We start from the raw sequence: 21365 nt of genomic DNA, 5'->3' as shown, positions 1-21365 counted from the left end.
GAAGCAGGCTGCCACAGCATCACCACGCATGGCTACTTGCAGCGAAACCGAAAGTGGGTTGTGCAGGGGACCTGCAGCAGTGTGGGTGCTAGCAGCTTGCAGCATCCCAGCCTGGCCCCCTGTCCACAGGAAGCGCTTTCTCACCTGGGAGGAGAAATGAAATTTGAGGAGGGAAGCTGGTGGCTGTGCATGTGAGCTGCTGAGCCAGGTGTCCCCAGCTGGGGCTTGTAGGGCCATTTTTTGTGTCTCTGTGCGTGAGTGAATGTTCAGCCTTGGAAGACATACTGGGCTGCTCCTGGCTCTGAGCAGGGAGCAGTAGCCACAGACCAGGGGACCCAAATCCAGCCTGCACCGTGCTGAGGTTGCCGCCAGAATCACCCTTCCTAACTTTTGCCCAAGCTTTTTGTTTCCTAAGCTTTTTACCCTGTACAATGCTGTGAGGCCACCCCACACCAACCCCAACCCCAGGATCTCCTCTTGGAGCAGAGATTTTGTGCATGTGGTAGAACAGAGCTGGTGGGACACGATTTTGGCACTGGAGGGTAGTGTCAGCAAAATCCCAGCTCCATCCCTGCTGCCTCCGTGCAGGGGCAGCCACTGGTTCCCTGCGCAGAGCCCAGCAGGAGCAGCCCGTCCCCAGCCCCTGCAGCAGGGAGGGGACGGGAAGGACTTGCTCCAGGCCAGGAAATCCTTGCTTTCTCCTGCAGCCCGGCCGCAGTGGGCAGCCACAATGTGAGCTTCCCTCCCATTGCTGCCAAGCCCCTGCATGAGCTGGGCCAGGAGCCATGGGGGAGAGCGGCGGCGGGCGAGTGCAGGAGGGCGATAAGGGAGCCGGCTCCTTGCCTGGTCCCTGCGGCCGGCATGAGCTCGGGGACACCCCGGCAGCCACCCAGGCACAGCTGACCCCTGTGACGCCGACTGCAGCTGTGCCAGAGGATTGTCTGAATCATCATCCTCGAGGAGCACAAGCATCCCCTGGCAGGGCAGAGCAGGGCTTAATCTACACAAGCTTTGGGCTGTGCAGCCATGGCATGAGCATCCCTGTGCACACAACACACAGCCTGCAGGACACCGAGTGCACCAGGAGCTGTGAATTTGCACACTTGCAGTCCCAGGGACACCGCTGCAAGGCCGTGGCTGCCTCTTGCAGGCACACGGCTACAGCTGGGGAGCTGCGGGAGTGCCCAGCACCGGCCCCTGCTGTACAGGCACAGAGCACAGTACCCTGGACGTACATCTGCACGGCACATTTTGCATGCCCCAGTGTCCCTGTCCCCCACTCCCAGGCTGGTGGGGTGGCTCAGATGTCACATCAGCAGGATAGAGCTGCTGAGGGATCCTGTGTGCTCTGGGGAGCTGTCAGCCCTTTCTGGGGATGTGCTGCTGCTGCAGGGCAAGCCCGGTTTGTGAGAAAACTCACGGATTGCCATGGGAATCACACATGGAGCAAAGCAACTCGGGGCTGCAGCTGCACACACGCAAACGGCACCTGAGCTATGTGGCATGGCTGTAGGGACACTGGGCCTTGTGTCAGGGGATCTGGATTTTGCACCTTGCTGCTCTTTTCCACCAGGACGCTGGTGTTGCTGATGGGTGCGAGGGGCTGCAGTTGTGCTGGGGCTTTGCAGCCTGGTGGTGTGGCTGATGCTTGTGGGTGATGCTTGCCCCATCCTTGAGGAGACACAAGTGCATCTGAGGGCTCTTCTTTAGACATACCAAGAGCCCCTGCAGCCACCATGAGCCCCCACATCCCATTTCCCTGGCAGCTCTGTCCCTGTGTACTGGTTTGTGCTCTCTGTGTCTCCCTACTGCACCACCAGTCCCCTCCCCAGCACCTCCCGGCTCACTGGACACCCCACTGACCCCCACCAGCACCAACCCCTTTGCAGGTGCCACCCCCCCAGTGCACCCCACTCCCACCCCCTGGGCCACCCTCAATCTTTCTTTAGCTTCCAAAAAGTCTCCAGTCCACCAATCAGTGGCAAGAAGTCACCATTTGCAAGGGAACTCCTTGGTGTGCTTCTTGTCTCCCAGCACATTGCCGATTTCAAAGTGTTTTTCCCCCCTTATTATCATCCTTTGCTATGGGTGGGCTGGGAGGAGCTCAGTCACCCTGCTGTGTCTGTGCCGTGGCACTGCATGGCCCCGGGAGCAGGAGGGAAACACTCGACAGGTATGGCTGTTGGTGTTGCATTGGGTCTTGGAGAGCCTTGGGTCAGAAATGTCTGTCCCTGCGGTGGGACCTTCCGGGGCTAACAAAATAAATCTTGTGTGAAGGTCCTTGAGGCTCAAGTTGAGGCATCCTCTGAGATCGCTGCTATCAGTCAAAAAATCCTGTCAGGCTCACAGTTGGTAACACAGGACTGGGCACTGCGGGTGCTCTGCCATGGCCACTGAAACCTTTTTGGGGCTGGAACTGCGGGAGATGCTGAGACCAGCACTTTGTGACATGGGCAGAACGGTGGCATAAAAGGCGGCGTGCGGAGCCAGACCCCATGCTGCACCCACCGGGGCTTGCAGGCGGTGGGTGGCTGTCGGTGGAGCCATGCCCTGCATGTCCCATGGCCGGGAACACTTCTGTCCTTGCAGCACCTGCAGGCTCCAGACCAGTTGTTGGCTGCCCATGATGGGGACATCAGGACCCTGCTGGGAACACGGTGCATGGCCCCCTTCCACGGCTCTGCCTTCTTGTTTGGGTTGTACTTGAGCTTCCTCATTTTGTGCAGCCCCAAGTTTTTGTACTTTGGCTCTGCTAGCTGTGGCTTTTTCTCCCCTCAAACTGCTTGCTGTATCCTTGCATACTGGAGAAAGCATGCACGGAGCTGGTGCATCTTTGTGAGTGCTGTGACACCGTTAGGGGACTTCTCTCCCCATCACCTCACCCCGAACAGGCCACGTCTTGGGTAGTTCCTAACTTCCAGTTGCATTTTTCTGCTGAAATTCTTTTCCCCACAGACAACTGTGGGAAACAACGCTGCTTTGAAGTGACAAACAGCTAGGTGTTATTTTGCCTCACTCATTTGCTTGCTGCAAGTGCAGTTCCTAAGCAACCACCGGCTGCCAGCCCAGCCACAACCTCAGTCTGGCTTATCTGCCACCAAGGAACCCAGACATGGCTCTCCTAGCTCAGTTCAGAGTTGTATCCTGTGAACAAATTAAATATTTGAACACCAGACTCCAGACATGGCTGCAGCTCCAGGGCCAGTGGCGGCTCACCCGGCTTTGTGTCTGCCCTATGCCCGGCGCTGGCCGGACAAATGCTGAAGGACTCTGCCACGGCCTGTGGCTGCTGCAGGATGGACCAATTTTGGGAATGGGAGAAGGGAATGTTGCAGTTGAAAGCTACACAGAACAGATTCAGGCTTTCACCCCCCTGTAGTGCCCTCCCAGGGAATACACTGTGGCTGAAGGACTGGTTTGCTTCCACCAGGGTCAATGCAGTTCTCCTGGGGCCGGTGCCCGTCGTCCCCTGCCAGGGGACAAGTGAGCCCCGAGCCCCCTCCTGCCATCAGGATGCAGTGGGGGCAGCATGCCTGCCTGGTGCAGGGCTGTCTGTCCTGTCCACCCCGCCGGCCCTGAGCACAGGTGTGAGCAATGCCATGATGCTCCCAGTGATGGATGGGGACGGGAGGAGGTCCCAGGGCACAGCACGAGCACCCAGGGCAAGTGGTCCCGTCAATTTAACCGTAGCAAGTGCTGATGACTGCCTGTGATGCCAACCTCCCTCTCCCACGTGTATCCCCTGTCCCCACCCCGTTGCACATAAACCCCCGTTCCCGAGGTGCCCGATTTCTCCGGTGCCAGAGGAGGGTCCAGCTGGGGCACTGAGCCGTGGGGGTCCGCAGTGTCTGAGCTGGTGTGGGGCACAAAGCCCCTCCTGTGCCTTGGCATTTATAGGGCTCTCTGCCATGGGAATGCTTTAGGGATAAGAGCTCTCTTCGCGGCCCCTGAGGTCCCACGGTGGCAAGGGGTTGTCACTGTCACCTTGCTCTGTCCCCAGCCGTATGTCCATGTGGTCCCCCGGTGCACCGCAGCCTCTACCTCCTCCTCTGCCAGGTCCCCAGCATCTGCCAGAAGAAAGCAAGAGCAGCTGTAACTCCTCCTATGGACCCCCCAGACCCACCGGGACAGGGTGAAGTCCCTGGGGCAGAGATGGGACAAAAAGCCTCTGAGAGGATGAGCAAGCCCTGGGATGGCTCAGGACTTCAGCCCTGCTGCTTCCAGGTAGCAGCAACCTCATGGGGGAGCACAGCCCCATGACGTGGATACAGAAATGGGGTAAATAAGGGAGGTGTTGAGGAGTAAAATCCTCAGGTCGCTTGGAAATGGTCTAAGCCCCTGCCTTCACCCTGCACCTTGAACAGAGCCCCAGAGAGGGGCAAAGGCAGCACAGAGTGCTCCATGTCTTATCACAAGGTACACCTCGGTCCCAACGCCACGAGGACAGGTTTAATATTTAAGAGCTGGGGACAGCAGCCTGAAATGGCACGAGTCAGAAGAGCACAGAGGAGGAAGAACCGTCCCCTCCAGTCCCTATCTGACCTCGCAGTGAAGCACAAACATCCCACAGGCAAACACCAGTGCAGCACCAGGCTGTGTTATCACGGCAGGGACAAACCCCATGCCTTTGTAATCTTCCCTGTGCTGAAAACAAGGAGAAACTGGCACAGCAGATGCTTCACCACTGAGGACGTCTGCGCCCTACAGTGGCCCATGGTCTTCCACCACAGAAGGGGCACTGTGGGGAGCCTTTCTGTTCATCCCCATGTCCCTTTGAGGGAGTTTTTCACACCCAAGTATCTCTCATAAAACGCATCAACCTGGAGCACTGGGTCTGCACACACCCTGCCCAGCCCAGCCCTCCTTGGTGCCTCCAGCCCTGTGCTGAGGCTGTGCCAGGGCTCCCCAGCCGCAGTGCTTGAGATGTGGCAGAAGGGGGCTGAAGCTCCTGAAGATGGCATGGGGCTGGAAAGCTTTGGGGAGCAAGGGGGGATGCTGCTGTGACCCTGAATCCATCAAGCTCTGGGATGCTTTGGCTTTAGGCAGCAGACCAAGTACTCACAAGCAGAAGAGAGTTGCCTTCGTGGTCACCTTGGTCTAGTATGGATCCTGTAGGGTCCACAGATGTTGTAGCTGCTCCTGTTCCTTTTCCCTGCAACAGGACTCAGATTAACCCAAATCCCAACCAACCCATCCTGGAGCTATACTACCATTGTGGACATGTCTGTGCACAAGAGCGCGCAAGGATTTTGGAGGTGGTGTGACCAGGGCAAAGCATGGGGATGTTCTGGGAAAGCTCCCAGGGCTGAGGACGCAGCCCCTGCCCATCTCTATGCAGCCAAGGGGACTCAGCTTCCCGGGGCCAACAGCAGTGGGGATGAACTGGGGGATATTAGTCCCTCCTGGGGCCAGCATGCCCCAGCCTCGCCCCCCACTTTCTGCAGAAACCTGAAGCCCTCGTCTTGCTGGGGACCCTTCCAGCTTGGCCTGCAGTTAATGAAGACACCATTGGCACAAGATCAAACTGGCCGTCAGTAAACGGAGGCTGGAAAGGCAAAGTTCTGGAGGAGGAGAGCAGCAGCCAGGGCAGGAAGGGGCTTCCAGAGACGAGGCCACAGCAGGTGCCGGAGGCTGCACACAGCGAGATGTGTGGGGCCGGGTCCCCCCGGGTGCCGTGGGGGCCACGGCGGCACAGCGGGGTGGCGGCATCCAAACCCACCACAAAACCTCCCCGGAACCCTGCCCCCTAACCTCCGAGGCGCCTGCAGCAGGAGCTGCGCTTTTGAGACCCTCTGGGCGAGGAAGGACGGAGGGGCCCGGGCAGCGGGTGCCGGCAGCGGAGCCCACCCGTGAGCGCGGCCGCGCGTGGGCCGGGCCCCGCCACTGCGGAGGAGCCGCAGCGACACCGCCCGGGCGGGCAGCGACACGCGGGTCGGGCCGGGCTTTTCTTCCCGGGGCGCTGCCTTTTTCTTCTTATTATATTTTATTTTTAAAGCCTCCTTCTATGTGAAAAAAAATAAAAATCAAAATCCAGTCGTTTTTCTCTGGGGACACAGCTCAAGCCGGGACTGGCAGCCGGGGTCGGAGGGGCCGTGGGGGGGTCCGGCAGCTCTTGCCCTCCTGCCACGGGAGCGCGATTCCCCCCCCCCGGGGCCCGAGGGCCGGGTGCGCGGGGCGCGCTCCTCCCGGTGCTCGGGCTTGGGGAAACTGAGGCACGGAGCCGGCCGGGGGAGGCTCTGCCGAAGCCGATCCCAGACCCCGCACCCCTGGGGACCGCGCTGCCACTGTCGGCACCGTCTCCCCCCGCCGGCCCCGCGCCCCCACTCACCCGGGACCAGCGGCTCGGGCCGGGCCGGGCGACCCCAGCCCCTCGCTGCGGGGCTCTTCTGGGCAGCTCTCCCCGGCGGAGCCGGCTGGGAAGCGCAGTGTGGTCCCGCGGAGCCGCGGGAGGGGGCGGCTCCCCTTGCAAAGTGCTGTGGGAAACGTAGTTCGTGTCCCCGAGGGTTCAGCAGCAGTGGCGGGGGGGGGGGGTTCCTCGTCCCCCAGCCCCACGGGCACGGCCCCATCCAGCACCGTGGGAGGAGGCCGGGGCTCGGTACGGGTCGTTTGGGTGGCAGGAAGGGCGCGGGTACCCACGGTGGCCACAGCAACATCACGCAGCAGGGACACGGAGCTGGGGACCCCCGGTGTCCCCGTCCCACCCCACGGGTGCTCGGCCACCACCCGGCTGCGGGCCGGGACCTGCGCCCCTCGCCTGGGGACAGGCAGGGTGCCCGCGGACCCCCCCTGCCACAAGCACCTGGCAGCAGGGACACGGTGTGCCGGGCACAGCAGGGGAGCTGTGGTGGTGCCACATCCCTGTGACATGTCCCCATGCTGGTGCTGCTGCTGGGACACAAGGAGCCCCGGGGTCTGGGGGCAGCGCTGCCCTGCCTGCAGCCCCTCAGAGGGCACAGCGGGTGTCCAGGGGGACAGGGACACCGGCTCTGTGGCAGTGAGAATACGGCAGGATCAGGGCCCCAAGGCAACGGCGCTTGGCTTCTGGGCTGGGTTTTCAGTTGGCGTCTTCTGAAAAGTCTCACCCTAGAGCAGGGCTGGGGCTGGGGCTCGCACCGGGGCTCCCCTGCCTGCTCTCAGGTGGAGGATGCCCCAAATCCGCATCTTCACTCTTGGTCCGGACTCCCACAACAGCCAACATCACACTGCAGAGCTGCGGTGTCCCCAGCTGACACACAGACCCAGGCTGGGGGCTCTGGTCCAGCCCCCCTGGTTTGTGCTGCTATCGATGCCGGGGGTCCAGGCAGGGGGGGGATCCCGCTGGGGATCTGGCATCGGGGTGTCAGGGGCTGGGTCTGCGCTGGGCAGGCGGGACGCAGCCAGGCAGGGGCTGCGGGACCCCTGGGCTGCAGGGACTTGGGTGTCTGGGGGAGGGCTTGGGGGCAGCGGGAGCCTGGCGGGGGGTGGGCCGGGGGTGCCGGGGGGTGCAGGTGCGCCGTGTCCCCTGCCCGCTGCCCAAGCAGTGCCCGGTGCCCAGCGCCCGGTGCCCCCCGCAGGGCACAGGGAGTGCGGTGCCCCCCCGGCACTGCCCCTGCCCCTGTCCCTGTCCCTGCCCGGGGCCGGGCGGGGCGGGCCGGGGCGGGCCGTGCCGAGCCGAGCCGAGCCGAGCCCCGCCGCCGCAGGAGGAAGCGCAGCCGGGGCAGAGCCGCCCCGCAGCCGGCCGGAGCCGCGCGGCTCGGTGAGTGCCGGGAGCCCCCCGCAGCCCCTGCCCCTGCCCCGCCGCCCCCTCCCCGTCCTCGCGCCCCGCGGTGCCCCCCCCCCCCGTCCCCTGTCCCAGTCCCCCCGCTCCGGTTCTCGCTTCCCCCCCCCGCCCCCCGTTTCCCTCGCTCTCCCCCCTGCCTCTTGTCCTTCCCCCGCTCCCCTCCCTCCAGTGCCCCCCTTCGTCCCAGGCTTGCTCCCCCCAGAAGCTCCTGCACTACCCACAGCCCCAGCACCCTGCCTGTCTCTGCTGCCCCTGCTTGCAGGGCCACACATACGGGTCGCTTGTTGGGGCTGCCAGGGAGGGGTGAGCACAGCTCAGCACCCTGGTCCCAAACTAGTGAGGCCACCCCATTGTCCCCCCATGCCTTAGCTTCATCTCTGTCTCTCACAGGAGGTGGGGAGAGCACTGCCAGCCAGCAGGGACGGGGACATGGATCGCGGTGTCACCCTGGAGAACCCCTATGCCAGCGTGAACATCCCGCGGTCCCAGTTCCAGCAGAGTTTCATCACTCATTACCTGAAGGAAGAGCCTGCTTCGCCCACCGTGATTGCCAACCCCGCCGTCGTGCCTGTGTACAGCGCAGAGGAGCAGGCAGACCATGCCAGCAGCTGTGACAACCAGACCATTTCCACGGGGAAGTCGTGGTCCCGGCCCTACAACCCCTATGCTAGCATGAAGATGCCCAATGGGGATTCACCTGACTCCTTCTACACTGTCACCCTGGACAAACCACCCAAAGGCCACGAGTCTGGTGGGGGGAACTGCTGCCGCAAGTTCTGCCCCTGCTGCAGAAAGTGTTGCTGTGTCATCTCCTAAGGGGACGTGTGGGACGTGCTGGGGGGGCACCCAGCCCAGGCACCCCAGGGAGCTGCCCCATCACCTGCTCTGGCAGCTGGGAGGTGGCACCGGTTGGACTCACCTCTGGTTTTCACCCATGAGCTCTGCCGCCAGCTACACTGGTGATGGGCACCTGCTGGCTCCTTGGAGCCCAGAGTGGGGTGTGGGGGAGAAGGATGGGTCCCCCCCACTCCATGGAGGCCCAGGGACCCTGCGGATGATGTGTGCCAACACAGATGCCACCGAGGAGTGCCTACATTGGGACTGGAGCAGTCTGCGAGCCTCCACACTGAGCTGGCTAGTCCACCCTTGCTGGAAAACCCATGGAGAAGGGTCAGGGACATGTCCCCGGCTGGGACGGGGACCCCTCCCCTCCTCAAGCAGTGCCCCCATGCAGTGTCATGGGGCTGCTGCACGCCCTGCGCCAAGCTCTGGGTGCGTGGCTGCTCCTCTTCACCACGTTGCCCACCAGACGGAGGGAAGGAGACAGGAAGGACAAAGTGTGGCAGGGTGCCAGACAGAACTCCAGGGCAGCACCTGATGGTGTGGCGTTCAGGGGCCTGCTGTCAGGATGCCAGGACCCCCTCCAGTCCCGTGCCTTCCTCGCGGTCAGGGTGTGCAGGCCCACCCGTGCCATTGAAGCGCCCACTGCGGATCCCCATCCTCGGCCTTCTGCAACCCCCTGGCAGTGAGAAAAGCGAGCGTGGAGCCTGCTGGCCTCTTTGCAGCAATCTGGGGTGGCTCTGGACTCGGTTTTGGGCTGGGACTGGCGCGGCGGGGCTGGAACAAGCCGGCCGTTGTGCTGGCGTTCCCCGGCCGTCGTGCTGCCAAGTGACAGCTGCGTAAGCAACCGCGGCGGCTGCAGGAATGGCCTCATCTGCAGGGGCTTGGAAAGAGCGCGGGTGTGATCCGATGACTTCAGCGTGCCACAAATAAAGTTACTGCCCTCTCCTGCCCTGCCAAGGTATGCCTCTTCCCTCTGGCCCGGGTTTTCCGGGATTCCTGAGTTACTTCTTGCCTCTTCAGCAGGGCTGTGCATTGTATTGTGCTGTGGGGGGGGGCACGAGGCGTTCTCTTCCCCAATACCGGGCTTAACTCCTCCACTGCTGACTGCAGCAGCAGCAGGGGCCTCGAGCTCCCCATCTTGCTGCTGCCAGCCCCCTCCAGCATCCCCTCACCCAGGCATTGCCAGTATGGCACGGTGCTGCCAGCCTGGGGACGGGGGCTGGGGCTTGGCCTGACCCTGCCAAGCTGGATGCTGTCCCCCCCGTCCTTTGGAAGGAGAGCGCCTGGCTTTGTGGGGTGCTGGGGAAGGGGTGGGCTCCTGGATGGGGCAGTTGGGTGCTGGGGGGGCTTTGTGGCACTGCCTGGGCTGCCTGTGACCCCTGGGGATCCCACCAGCACTGGGAACCCACCAGCACCAGGAGCCCACCCATCCCTTGGGGTTTCCACCACCCCTTGGGGTTCCCACAGCCCCTGAGATCTTCTGGGCCAGGGAGGCAGAGGCTTGGCAGAGGTGCAGGAGTTCGGCTCCTCCACCTGGCCCAGGTCCCGTGCTGGCGGCTGGTGGGGAGGGGGGGTTGCCTCTGGCAGGGGGACGCTGGCAGGGACGCAGCCCCAATGCAGCCTGTGCTGCACAAGGAGCTCTCTTGTCTGCCCTGCCTGGAGCGCTGTCAGTGCTGACACAGAGACAAGCTGATTCACCCTGTGTTTGCTTTTGTGGGCTCCTTGTCCCAGATGCCAGCCCTTCCTCATTTCAGAGCCCACCCTCAGCGCGGGCTGGGCAGGGACGTGGTAGCAAGGCGGTGGCACATGGCCCTGGCTGAAACTGGTGCCCGTGGGTGTGACGTGGAGATGTGCTGGGCAGGGCACAGCACCCGCCGGCAGCACCCGGTGTCACCACCGCCCTTCGCTCTGCATAACCTTGGGAAGGCAGCAAACAGCGCTCCTTGCCAGCCCCCGGGCAATGATTAAACCGGAGGCAGCGGCAAGGCTGGGAGCAGGGGGACAGGGAGGGCACAGGGGGGGCAGACCCCAGAAGGGACACGCTGGGCTCTGGGTGATGCTCGTGCAGGGTCCCACGGGCACTGCCCATGTGCGCCGGGTGCTGGGCTGTGTGCAGGGCGGTGCGGGGTGGCTGCTGTCTCCTGCGGGTGGGGTGTCGGTGGTGATGCACAGCGCTGGCTCATCGGGACCGGACCTTTGCACTCTCCTTATGGTGCCTCTCCCTGCCCTGCTGTACCAAAGGTTCCTGCAGGTCCCAGGGTTGTAGCCAAGCCCTGGGAACAGAAAAACACTTTTCCCACCCTCTTGTTGTTGCTGATTGCAGCTACGCCTTCCCCTATGTCCAGATTCACCTGTTTCTGCAGGGCAGGTGGAGCCAAGCAGGTTTCAGGCAGCAATGCTACTTGGTGTGCCCATGCCACGCAAGGGCTTCCCGTACCCCAATCTAGCCCTGCCTGCTGGTCCCATGTGTCCTGGTTTCATAAAATCACAGCACGGCTGAGGCTGGAGGCACCTCTGGGTCCCTCTGGTCCAAGCCCTGCCCCAGCAGGGCCTCCCGGAGCAGGGTGCCCAGCAGAAGGGCCCTGAAGATCTCCAAGGAGGGGACTCCACAACCTCTCTGGGCAGCTGGTGACAGTGCCCTGTCACCTGCACAGCATAGAAGGGCTGCCTGGTGTTCAGAGGGAGCCTCCTGTGCTCCAGTTTGTGCCCACTGCCTCTTGTCCTGGCATTGGGCACCACTGATGAGAGCGGGCTCCCTCCAAACATTTCTAGGCACTGATGAGATCCCCCTGAGCCTCCCCTTCCCCAGGCTGAGCAGTCCCAGCTCTCTCGGCCTCTCCTCACAGCAGAGGGGCTCCAGGTCTTTGCTTATTTCCATAGCCCTTTGGGGGACTTGCTCCAGGTCTCTTGTTCTGGGGAGTCCTGAGTGGGACCCAGCCCTCAGGGGGTGGACTCAGCAGTGCTGAAAGAGGGGAAGGATCACCTCCCCCCACCTGCGGGTATTATTTTCCCTAATGCAGCCCAGGGCACCATTCCCTGCCTTCTTTGTCCCGAGGGAGGGCCGGTTGCTGCCTCAGGGTCAGCTTGGTGCCCAGCAGGGCCCTTCTGGCCAGGCTGCTTCCAGCTGGGTGCCCCCAGCACGTCCTGGGGCCGTGTTTTTTCCTTCCCGGGGGGAAGGACTCTGCACCTCTCTCCCTGGGGAACCTCAGGAGGTTCCTGTGCCAGGTCCATGGCTCTCTGCCCCTTCTTACCCCTCCTCACCAGGCAGTGCCATGGGTACCCTGGGTGTGCACACAAACAAGCCCACCCCCACGTGTGTAGTGGTTTTGGGTTTAACTTCATATGCCCCAAATGATGCCTGTTGGGTTGCACACATTACTGCATGGCCAGTGAGCTGGGCCATGATGGTGCTTTGGACAGGAGAATGACTTATTGCCAGCTCTGGGACATGTGGGACATCCAGAGGCATCCGGATGCGTGGACATCCCTGGACACATAGGACTTGGATGGAAGTCACAGTGCCATCTGTGTGCCCAGCCCTGCCCCAGCACACATGGGGACAGATGCTGCCAGCCTGCAGGGTCCCCTGGGTACCTTGTGCCACCCCATGTCCTGCCCCTGGTACCTGGCAGTGGGGTCCCACCTGCCGGGTGCTGCCTGGGACACTTGTGATGGAGCATGTCGAGATAGCGAGCCCGAAGCTGCTGTGCTGCCAGCTCTGCTGCCCTGCACAGGGTCAGGGTTGAGCTTTTCCGCAGAGTCCCGGTGAGGCACTCGGTGTCCGGCCCCAAACCACTGCCTCTTTCTGCCAAGGAGCTCCAGCAGCGTGGGGACAGCGTGGGGACAGCGTGGGGACAGCGTGGCACCCCGCTCCTGCCTGCTCTGCTGCCTGCTGCCCTCTCCTGCTCGCAGGCAGAAGTGCTGCGCGCTCCGGCCCAGGCATTTGTCCTCAAGGATCCTGGCTTCGTCCCCCAAAGCCTCTTTCCCTGCTCTGAGCACCCTCCCTGCTGGGGCTGTGACATCGCTGCTGGCCCCAGGGTCGTGCAGGAGCTGGTGCTGCGGGGACTGCCTGCCGCCACCCCTGGGTCATGCATCAGCACAGACCTTGCGGGTGTCACCGGGGAGTGCCGGGATCTCCCCAGCATTACCTGCTGATGAGCATCGTCCCCAGCAGAGCCGAGGACCTCAATGCCAGATTCTGCAGCCCCAGGAGGAAGAGCAGGAACAGGGCATGGACATGGATTTGGTGGCTTTCTTGGAGAAGCTGAGCCGCAGTGTCACCCTGATCCCGGTCAGCCTGCAGGCACCAAGCCCCTCTGAGCTGCTGCCACCAGCAAAGAGCTGTGCTGTGCTGTGGTCTTCACCCCCGTCTCCACGGTCAGCAAGGCACTGGAGGTCGAGGACAGCTTGGGTGCCCTACTCCTTCCCCCACCTCTCCCAGCTCCAGCCCCCCTCACACCCCAGCTGGTTTCCCTCACAGCTGTCACCTCCAGGCACACAACAGGGTCCCCATTCCCCCGCACCGCCCCACACGTGGGTGCTGCCCCCTTGGAGCCACGTGACAGGCTGCAGCCTTGGTGCCCCCCTGCCAGCCCCAGCTCCCCCAAGCCTGGACCCTTGCTGTGTCCTCACCCATGGGTCACAGCTGTCCCCGCAGCCCGGGCCACCTGGGGATGTGCTGGCTGTGCATGTCCCAGGGAGTCTGCAGAGTGGTCAGGCTTCTGCTGGCCGACATCTGCCCAAACGTGGTGGCCAAAACAGGGAGGTCTCTGCCTCTGCTGCCCGGGAACAGCTGATGTCCACACACGGTGACGCCCGACCTTGCAGGGACAGCGCCTTCTGCTAATGAGGCAGAGTGGGTGGCTAATGAACACTCCCAGGGAGGGAGGCAGGGCTTCAATTTCGGAGGTCTTTGTTATCCAGGCACTTGTAACTCAATCTCCCAGGCTTGGCTTCCCAGCAGCAGATCCGATAGCGTGCCTGCCCCTGAAAGGTGAGCCCCTTCCCACCGTGCAGCCACCCGCGGCTGCTGGGACCTGGCAGGGTGCTGCTTGGGATCCTGATGCTGCTCCCAGGATTGCCACGGCCCCTTGGGATGCTGCAGCCCCTCTGCCATCTCCCCTGAGGTCCTGGGGAGGACAGCAACCCAGGTAGGGATGGGGAACAGGGTTGGGGGGAGAAGTGGGTGCCCACACCAACCAAAATGCTCAAGGTCACCAGTGGGGAAGGTGTGGGGTCCTGGTGGCCCCTTGGAGAGGGTTGCAGACATGCTGGAGGGTACCCTGAGATGTCACTGGACTCCTTCCCACCAGTCTGCATGCTTGCCCCCTGCTGCTGACATCCACGGGCTGGTGCCCAAGGCTGGCACGAAGGTTGCATGGCCTGGCCCTCAGGTTGCTGCTCCTACCTTCTTCCCACCCCATAATGCCCACTGGCCCAGAGCCCCCGCAGCCCTGGGCAGGCAGATGAGGCCTGGCCGCCCCCAGCCCCTGTGGGAGGGAAGGGGCATTCAGCAGAGCCATGTAGGGTGGCGCTGGGATAAGGAATCCCCCTGGATGGGGTTCACCCCAGAGGGGCAGGGCTGGCTGCAGGGCAGGCAGGGCTGTTGGGCAGGAACCCTGATACCTCCAGCAACCCACTACTGCCCCCACGGCGTGTGACTGTTCCCCATCTCCCTTGAAATTTGCACGTGGAGGTAGCACCCCACACCCTGCTCCCTGCCCCAGCCATGGGGCTGACATCTCCTCCTGCCCTCCCCTCCCCTCCCAGCATGTCCCAGGCTGGTGGCAGCCCCAGGGCCGAGGACATGGGGCCACGCACTGAGGCGAACTCGTGCACGCCGAGCCGGGGCAGCCAGAGGGTCGAGTGCATCATCTGCTACTCCTCCTACGACCTGTGCAGCCGGCTGCCACGCCGGCTGTACTGCGGCCACACGTTCTGCCAGACCTGCCTCAAGCGCCTGGACGCCGTCGCCAACGAGCAGCGCTGGATCCCCTGCCCGCAGTGCCGCCAAAATACGCCCACGCCACGCGGCGGCGTCACCATGCTCGACCTCGACCTGGCCACCTTCCTCGCCGTCAAGGCTGACAAGGAGCAGCCCCGGGTGGCTGGACGGTCCCTGCCAGACACGGCCACCAAGGGCTCGTGCAAGGAGCCAGCAATCACGCAGCAGCCATCGGGGCTGTGCCAAGATGCGGTGCCCCAGGCCCCCTTCCCACGCTGCGGCTGCTGCCGGCCATGCATCTGCTGCGGGGTGACGGCAGATTTTGAGAGCTGAGTTGTGGGACATGGGGACAGCAGCATGTGGGCAGGCTTGGCATGGCTCAGTGGATCATCACATACTGAGCTGCCAGGGTCTCACGATTTGGGGACCCCATGCCATGCCATGCCCCAGGCCCATGTGTGGACGGTTGTGGTGGGGCTGTCCCCGTAGCCTAGGAAGGGATTCAGCTTTTTCGGGGTTTGCTCTCTATCCTGCTGGGATTTAGGGTGCAATAGGAGGGGATGAGGATATTTCCACCCTTCATCCTGACAACTCCAAAACCTGGTACAACCATCACGGGTGTCCTCTGGTGCCTGACCCAGGGCTTGCTGGAGCCCAGCTTTTCCTGTGCATGCAGATATGTGATGGGGACACCTTCACCAAGGCAGGGGGTGCAGGAGCCTGGCACAGCGCAGCAATGCAGAGATGCTCTGGGGAGTATCCAACACATCTATTAAACACCTGCTGTGCTGCACCTGTTGGTTGTATTTGTTAAGTCAGCCTCATGCTAGCCCAGGGAAAGCCCTGCCCCCAGAGCAGGGAGAAGTGACCTGCTTTGTCCAACTGTTTTTCTTTAAGTGTTTGCTCTACTGGCCATTTGCATGAGAAATTTGGGCTTTGTGGGGCAGGTGAATAGTTAAAACTGAGGATGACAGGGTCACTGGGGACCACAGCTCATGGCTCCAGCTCTTTGAATTGATCTGGCCTCCAGCTGTTTTACTCCAGCACCATATGGGGTTAGCAGAGGCAAAATGGAGAGGGGGGGGGGAGGCAGGGGTGCACGAGGGTAATGTTAATACAGTTCTTGGGTTGGGAGGAGAGGGGTTGCAGAGTCCATCCTTTCTCAGAGTCCAGCTTCTGCATCCATTTTCCGTGCAATTCATGAGCTCTTACAACATCCCCGTGTCAGGCACCGCAGTGATTTCATGACCCTGTGTGCTGGTGCTCAGCTGTCCCCTTGCCGTGCACAGTGCCCACGCTGTGCACAGTGCCCGTTCACAGTTCTGCCACTTGGTGTCACATGCCGTAAAAAAGTCAGAGCCCTGAGCTGTGCCCAGGCAGAGCAGGCTCCAGGGATGCCCCAGGGCAGAGGCAGGGGTGCCCAGGGGGCTGGCATGAGCGTGGTGTGCTGTGGGGACTCCTTCCTGCCATGGTGCTGGCACCTGCCAGCCTCGGATCTCTAATTATGTGGAAAAATGCAATAACTTAAAATATTCAAGGATGTGAAAAAAGCTGTCCTGGAGTCCTAAGGTGCCTTCCCCTCCATCTTCATGCTGCCCAGGGGCTCACCGTCCCTGTCGCAGGTTTGGGCATGGAGACCTGCCTGAGCAGAGGCTGTGCTGTGCTCCTGTGAGGGACAATCCCTGGGAACAGGGACCCTGAGGGAACTGTGGTGGTGAGGATGATGCTAGGGGCTGTGTGGGAGCTGAGCCCACCCCCCAGCAAGGTGTCCCCAGCAGGGATTGCAAAGCCCTGGAGGCACCGAGTGTGCTGCTTCTGAAAGAGCTGCAGTCTCACCACGCCGGTGCTGGTGCCCCCAGGAGGAGATGGGTCCCATCCTGCCAGGATCCTGCTGGCGAGGCTCTGTGCTCACCCCAGCACCTGCCTCCAGCCCTTTGGTGGTGGAAGGCAGCAAGGACCCATGGCTCCCCACCCCCAGCCACAGCTCCTGGTCTCTGCCACCACCCTGGAACCCTTCAGCGCCAGGAGCAAGCTGGAGAGCTGTGCTATGAGCAGTCAGTGGCCGGGCTCCGGAGTTTTTCTGCCTCTGCATTTGGGAATGGTCTCAGCACGATGGCTGGGCACCCTGACTCCCTCCCCCTGCCCGTGCCATGGGGACTGCTCTGGCAGCCCCCGCTAGGTCAGGGGATGCTGAGGGCCGGTGCTGGCCCTGGGGCTGTGCTGGGCTGTGGAGCCCCAAACCTCCTCCGGGGAGGCATCGCCACGGGGAGAAGTGCATGGGGACGGAGACCTGCAGGTGCTGTGTCCCTTGCCCAGAGAAGAGGGCACTGAAAGGCCCTCAAAGGGCTGAGCTGCTGGGGGTGCCAGGAGCCTGGTACCCTGCAGAGAACTTCGTGGGGCAAGAGAAGGGACAGTGGTGGGGACACTGGGTCTGCTGGGTTGCAGGACCCCCCCACCCTCTTCTGCCATGTGCCAACGGGGTGTGCAGCAGGGTGGCAGTGAGAGAAGGGTGCTGGGTTGCTTCACAGCCTCCTGGGTTCTCTGAGCACAAAATCTGTAAATGACCTTGTTTTTCACAGCATTTTTTTTTTTCCTTGGCATTTTTTGCACTTAAAAAATGACGAAAACGACAGTGGACAAAGTACCTCTGAGTGCACTGGGACCCTGAGAATTTGTGTCCCCATACAGCCTGGGGTGCTGCGGGTGAGCTGGAGCTGCACAGCCCTGTGGGGCTGGGCTGGACTGGAGGATTCCTCTGAATTATTTCCAGATGGGGATTAATGCAGCAAACTGAGTTTGCCGCAGGGTAGATAAACAAACCAAAGCTCCTCTGGAGGCTATTAATAAACCGGTCTGCCTGCTCCTGGGTCTGGGAACATCCGGGATCTGGCTGGGGGCACAGGCACACGCTGCTTTGCTGCCTCTCAGCCTCTTTGCCATGGGGCAGGGGTGCCCCAAGTCCCAAGAGGCAAAGGAGCCACAAGAGCACCCCTGTTCCATCACTGGGCAGGGTGGGATGAGGTCCTCTGGTCCCCTGGGGTCCCTGGAGCCCTGACAGGGAGGGCTGGCACCTCCCCTCTGCAGCTCCTGCTGCGGGGCTTTCAAACAGGAGCAGGTGTAAACAGAGTGGAGGCAGACTTTGAGCCCTCCAGTGCCGGCACTGCCACGCCAAGGCCAGGCCGAGCAAGTTTCAGGTGGCAGCAGCCCGGCACAGTTACCTTCCTCATGCCTTCTTGGGTGGGGGTCACATCCCAACCCTTCTCACTTGTGGTCTCCTGCTAGGGGCAAAGAGATCCTGGCCAAGGGCTCCCCACCAAGAACCTCTGGGCATGGCAGGGACAGCATTAGACTTGCCAACAGTATGATTGAAGCTTTGTCCCATCCCAGCCAGCTACGCGGCCCTGGGTCCTCTGTGCATGGCAGGTTGCCCCGTGGGGAGGATGAAGGCCAGGAGGTGTTTGTTTTTTTCCACCTCCCCAGGCTGCGGTGCCCACAAGCAGCTAACTGCGGGCTGGACGGAGCTGGCTGCTTACCTGGCTGGAGCGATGCCTGGAGGGGGGAGGGACGAGGGCACAGCCACACCTTGCCAGGGCAGGCATCACTGCAAAAATATTTCCTAAGAGAAGCGCAGCTCCACCCCGCACAGCACACGGTGGGGAATGCACAGAGCTACCGGGAGCTGTGCGTGTCCACCCGCTCACCGCACCCAAGGGTGCCGGGCAGGATCGAGCAGCTGGGCAAGGCGAGGGGTGCTGGGCACCCTGTCCCCGGGGGAACCCTGATGCTGGAGGACGGGGAGCCCTCTCTGCGTGGGTGGGAAGCCATGGGCGTGTGGAGGGGCCCCAGCACCGTGCTGGCCCTCCTGCTCCTCCTGTGCCCGCTGCCCGCACCTGCGTGCCCCCCCGCCTGCCGCTGCTTGGCAGGGGACGTGGACTGCCGCCAGCACGCCCTGCACGAGGTGCCGCCGCGCCTGCCCACCAACACCAGAACCCTATTGCTTGGCTACAACTTCATCGCTGTGCTCAGGGCACGCTCCTTCCCCTCCCTGCCGGTGCTGCTGTGGCTCAGCCTGCCCCATAACCAACTGGGGATGATCCACAGGCAGGCGCTGGTGGGGCTCGGGGCGCTGCAGGAGCTGGATCTAAGCAACAACTACCTGACCACGCTGAGCCCCGAGAGCTTCCTGCCTCTCGGCAGCCTGGCCACGCTCAACCTGGGCCACAACAGGCTGGAGGAGCTGGGGGCTGGGGTGCTGAGTGCCTTGCCCCAGCTCCAAGAGCTCTTCCTGCATGGGAACCCTTGGGTGTGCTCCTGCAGCATCCTGCCCCTCTGGCGCTGGCTTGGTCACAACAGGGACAAAGTGCCAGGTGAGTGCTCCGAGCCCCCACCTGCTCCATCCTTGCTCGTCATCCCCAACTGCTGCCAGGCCATGGGTCTGTGGGGATGGGGTCCATGTGGGTGCAGCAAGGTTTCCCAGAAGCCAGCCCCACTTGGGTGGATTTTTCCCTGGGTCTGGTTCCTGGTGCCACCCTCCAGTGGCTGGTGGCTGGTTTCTGGTCACCAGCAGGGATTTCCTGCAGAGGCAGACTGGGTAACGGCACACAGCGCTGTCCCCAGCAGAGGCACCAGTCCTGCCGCAGGGAGGGCAAGGGGTGACGGGCAATGGGCACCTGAGGGGTGGGCATCACCCCTGACTTGGCCAGGACTCAGTTCCTCCAGCCCCTTCCCCAGTGCCATCAGGAGAATGGGTCTGATCCTGCATTTCTTCCTCTGTGAGCCTTGGCGAGAAGCCGTTCTGCCAGCGGGGGTCTCTCCCTCTGCTGCCACCCACTCCCGTGCCTCTTGCCTGCACTGGGGCGGCTTTCTGTGGCATCTCCAGGCTGGCTGCTCACTGCTGCCCATGCCTGTCCCCAGGGAGCCAGCCCCACTGCCTTGCCTGCCCCTTCCTCTCCTGCCCTGTCATGTCCTGCCCAGCACTGCGCCCAGCTCCCTGTCCCATCCCACTCCCCAAGGCGCAGGACATACATGAGTCCTGGACCCTCACTGTGCCCTTTGTGCCCTGCCCTGGGCTATCTCGGCCAATGTGGCACCACAGTCCCTGTCCTCCTGCCCTGGCCCGCTCTGTCCCATACAGACCTGCCCCATGTCCTCCTGTCCCTGGCACCCAGCTGCCCCCTGTGCCCACCACCACTGCTTTTCTCTTCCAGAGGAGAGTTCGCTCCAGTGCGTGTTCCCGGAGCAGCTGAGCACATACCCGATCATGGCCTTCAGGAATGAGTCCTTCTGGCAGTGCCAGGAGACCCCACTGTCTGCCCAGCACTATGCCACCTTCCTGCTCCTCGGGCTGTCCTCCTTCCTGGCCAGCATCATCTTCTGCACCCTGATGGGCTGCATCGTGGTCATTTACCAGCACCTGCGCAAGGAACCCCGCTTCTGTAGAAGACCCCTTCTCTGCAGGGGGCACTGAGCAGGACCACCAGCCCTGGGCAGGGCCTGCACCCAGCTATTGTGAAGGTTTCCCTGTGGAGCAGTGAACGGATGCCCTGCTCCTGCAGAGTGCTCCTGCTCCTCCCTGGGGCCCTGAGGAATCCCTGAGCTCTGCCCCACCACCTCCAGTTCGGCCCCGCTGCAGCACTGCTCCCCGCCTCAGGAGGCTCCCTCAGGTCACCCCCAGACCTGCACAGCCCCTTCCCAAGGGGGGCTGCTGATCCTTTTCCTCTGGCTCACCCTCTCCTGCCCCTTTGCTCCCCAAGGCTCTTGAGTGCATTTCAGGGTGCACCGTTTACCTCCTTGTGCCTTTTGGTGAACTCCATGAGTCTCTGGGTGCCTTCTGGTGCCCCAAAGCCTCTCAGTGCCTTTTCTGTGTCTCCAGAAGGACTTTTGTTGTGTCACAAAGCTCTCCATAGGCCTGTTTGTGCAATTGAGGATCTCTGGGTGCTTTGAGGGAACTCCAGAGCTTCCATGCAGCAAAGGAAAGTACAAGCTGGGTTGAAGAGGTCAACCCCCAACAGTCCCTTCTGGCACAAGTTCCTACCCACCACGAGGCAGTAAGAGCCATAATGAGACAGCCATGAGTGTCAACCTCCCCGTTAGCTCCTGCGGCATAGAAATGATCTCATGCCTGTGCAAGAGCTGTGGTACAGGCCAGAGATGTGGTCAATGTGTCTGTTGGCAAGCTCTCAGTGGAGGTTAAATAAGAGAATAAATCAAATGTTGTGACTTGCTCTCATCTTTATTTCCAAGACAGAGAACAGCCCAGTGTGCATGTGGGCCTGCTCAAGAAGGCCTGGGCTTCCCATGTGGAGCCAGGGCCTTGCCTGTCATCCTCCGTCATCCCCTGAGCCCTGCTGCCCCTGCCTGCTCCTCCCAGGGGGACAGTTGTCCTGCCCGAGGGCTCAAAGCTGAAGAAGCCATCGTGGCCACAGACTGGGCATCACAAAGAAAAAGCCTTGGAGGGGATGGGGACGGGCACTGGGGATGCTGCTGTGCCCATCACTCTGCTCGTCCACACACGGAGCACGTGGGTGCAGGGGGGGTCCTGCAGGAGCCGGTGGCACAGCGAGGAGATGGCTGCTGCCACCACCCAGGGGTGGCCAGGGAAACATGTCCTCAGCGGCCTCACCCCAGTTTTCCTCTGGACAGAGGGTGAGAAGCAGGCTGCAAGGGGCTGGCATTTAGGTGGTTTCAGCCCAGGTCTGGCCCCATGCTGGCCAGCCCCGAATAGCAACATCCTGTTCCAGTCCTCCCTGCAGCTCCTGTCCCCCCTGCTCCGTCCCTCCCCATCCCTCCACCTTTTCTGCTCGCGCGCCCTGCAGCAAT

General features: G+C 62.3%; 3 protein-coding genes and 1 long non-coding RNA gene across 4 annotated transcripts; 3 read left to right on the top strand and 1 right to left on the bottom strand.

Annotated features, from left to right (window-relative positions):
* Positions 1 to 1989: 1989 nt before the first annotated feature.
* Positions 1990 to 6451, bottom strand: LOC311421970. The gene is made up of 3 exons (XR_014685118.1): positions 6329 to 6451; positions 5063 to 5152; positions 1990 to 4067 (listed from the first exon to the last, which is right to left on the bottom strand). It is a non-coding gene; the product is annotated as an uncharacterized lncRNA (long non-coding RNA).
* Positions 6452 to 7668: 1217 nt separating this feature from the next.
* LOC311421969 (uncharacterized protein) lies at positions 7669 to 9559 on the top strand. Its single transcript, XM_084494534.1, has 2 exons — positions 7669 to 7735; positions 8150 to 9559. Exon 2 carries the CDS (start codon positions 8189 to 8191, stop codon positions 8573 to 8575), a length of 387 nt encoding a protein of 128 aa, XP_084350660.1. The 5' UTR covers positions 7669 to 7735; positions 8150 to 8188; the 3' UTR covers positions 8576 to 9559.
* Positions 9444 to 15616, top strand: RNF224 (ring finger protein 224). Its single transcript, XM_084494530.1, has 3 exons — positions 9444 to 9560; positions 12023 to 13752; positions 14372 to 15616. Exons 2-3 carry the CDS (start codon positions 13448 to 13450, stop codon positions 14877 to 14879), a joined length of 813 nt encoding a protein of 270 aa, XP_084350656.1. The 5' UTR covers positions 9444 to 9560; positions 12023 to 13447; the 3' UTR covers positions 14880 to 15616.
* A 2455-nt stretch (positions 15617 to 18071) lies between these two features.
* Positions 18072 to 20765, top strand: LRRC26 (leucine rich repeat containing 26). Its single transcript, XM_084494531.1, has 2 exons — positions 18072 to 18913; positions 19754 to 20765. Exons 1-2 carry the CDS (start codon positions 18328 to 18330, stop codon positions 20011 to 20013), a joined length of 846 nt encoding a protein of 281 aa, XP_084350657.1. The 5' UTR covers positions 18072 to 18327; the 3' UTR covers positions 20014 to 20765.
* The last annotated feature ends 600 nt before the right edge of the window (positions 20766 to 21365 follow it).

This window comes from Aythya ferina, assembly GCF_964211825.1.
Source record: "Aythya ferina genome assembly, chromosome: 20".
Classification (NCBI taxonomy): Eukaryota; Metazoa; Chordata; class Aves; order Anseriformes; family Anatidae; genus Aythya; species Aythya ferina.
Note: the sequence above shows the minus strand (reverse complement) of the source record. Positions and strands in the feature narration are given on the sequence as shown.

Coding starts and splice junctions, on each gene's coding strand:
- LOC311421969 (XM_084494534.1), top strand. CDS start 8,189: ATGGATCGCGGTGTCACCCTGGAGAACCCCTATGCCAGCGTGAACATC.
- LRRC26 (XM_084494531.1), top strand. CDS start 18,328: ATGCTGGAGGACGGGGAGCCCTCTCTGCGTGGGTGGGAAGCCATGGGC. Junction 18,914..19,753: donor CAACAGGGACAAAGTGCCAG/GTGAGTGCTCCG, acceptor TTTCTCTTCCAG/AGGAGAGTTCGCTCCAGTGC.
- RNF224 (XM_084494530.1), top strand. CDS start 13,448: ATGAGGCAGAGTGGGTGGCTAATGAACACTCCCAGGGAGGGAGGCAGG. Junction 13,753..14,371: donor TGGGGAGGACAGCAACCCAG/GTAGGGATGGGG, acceptor CTCCCCTCCCAG/CATGTCCCAGGCTGGTGGCA.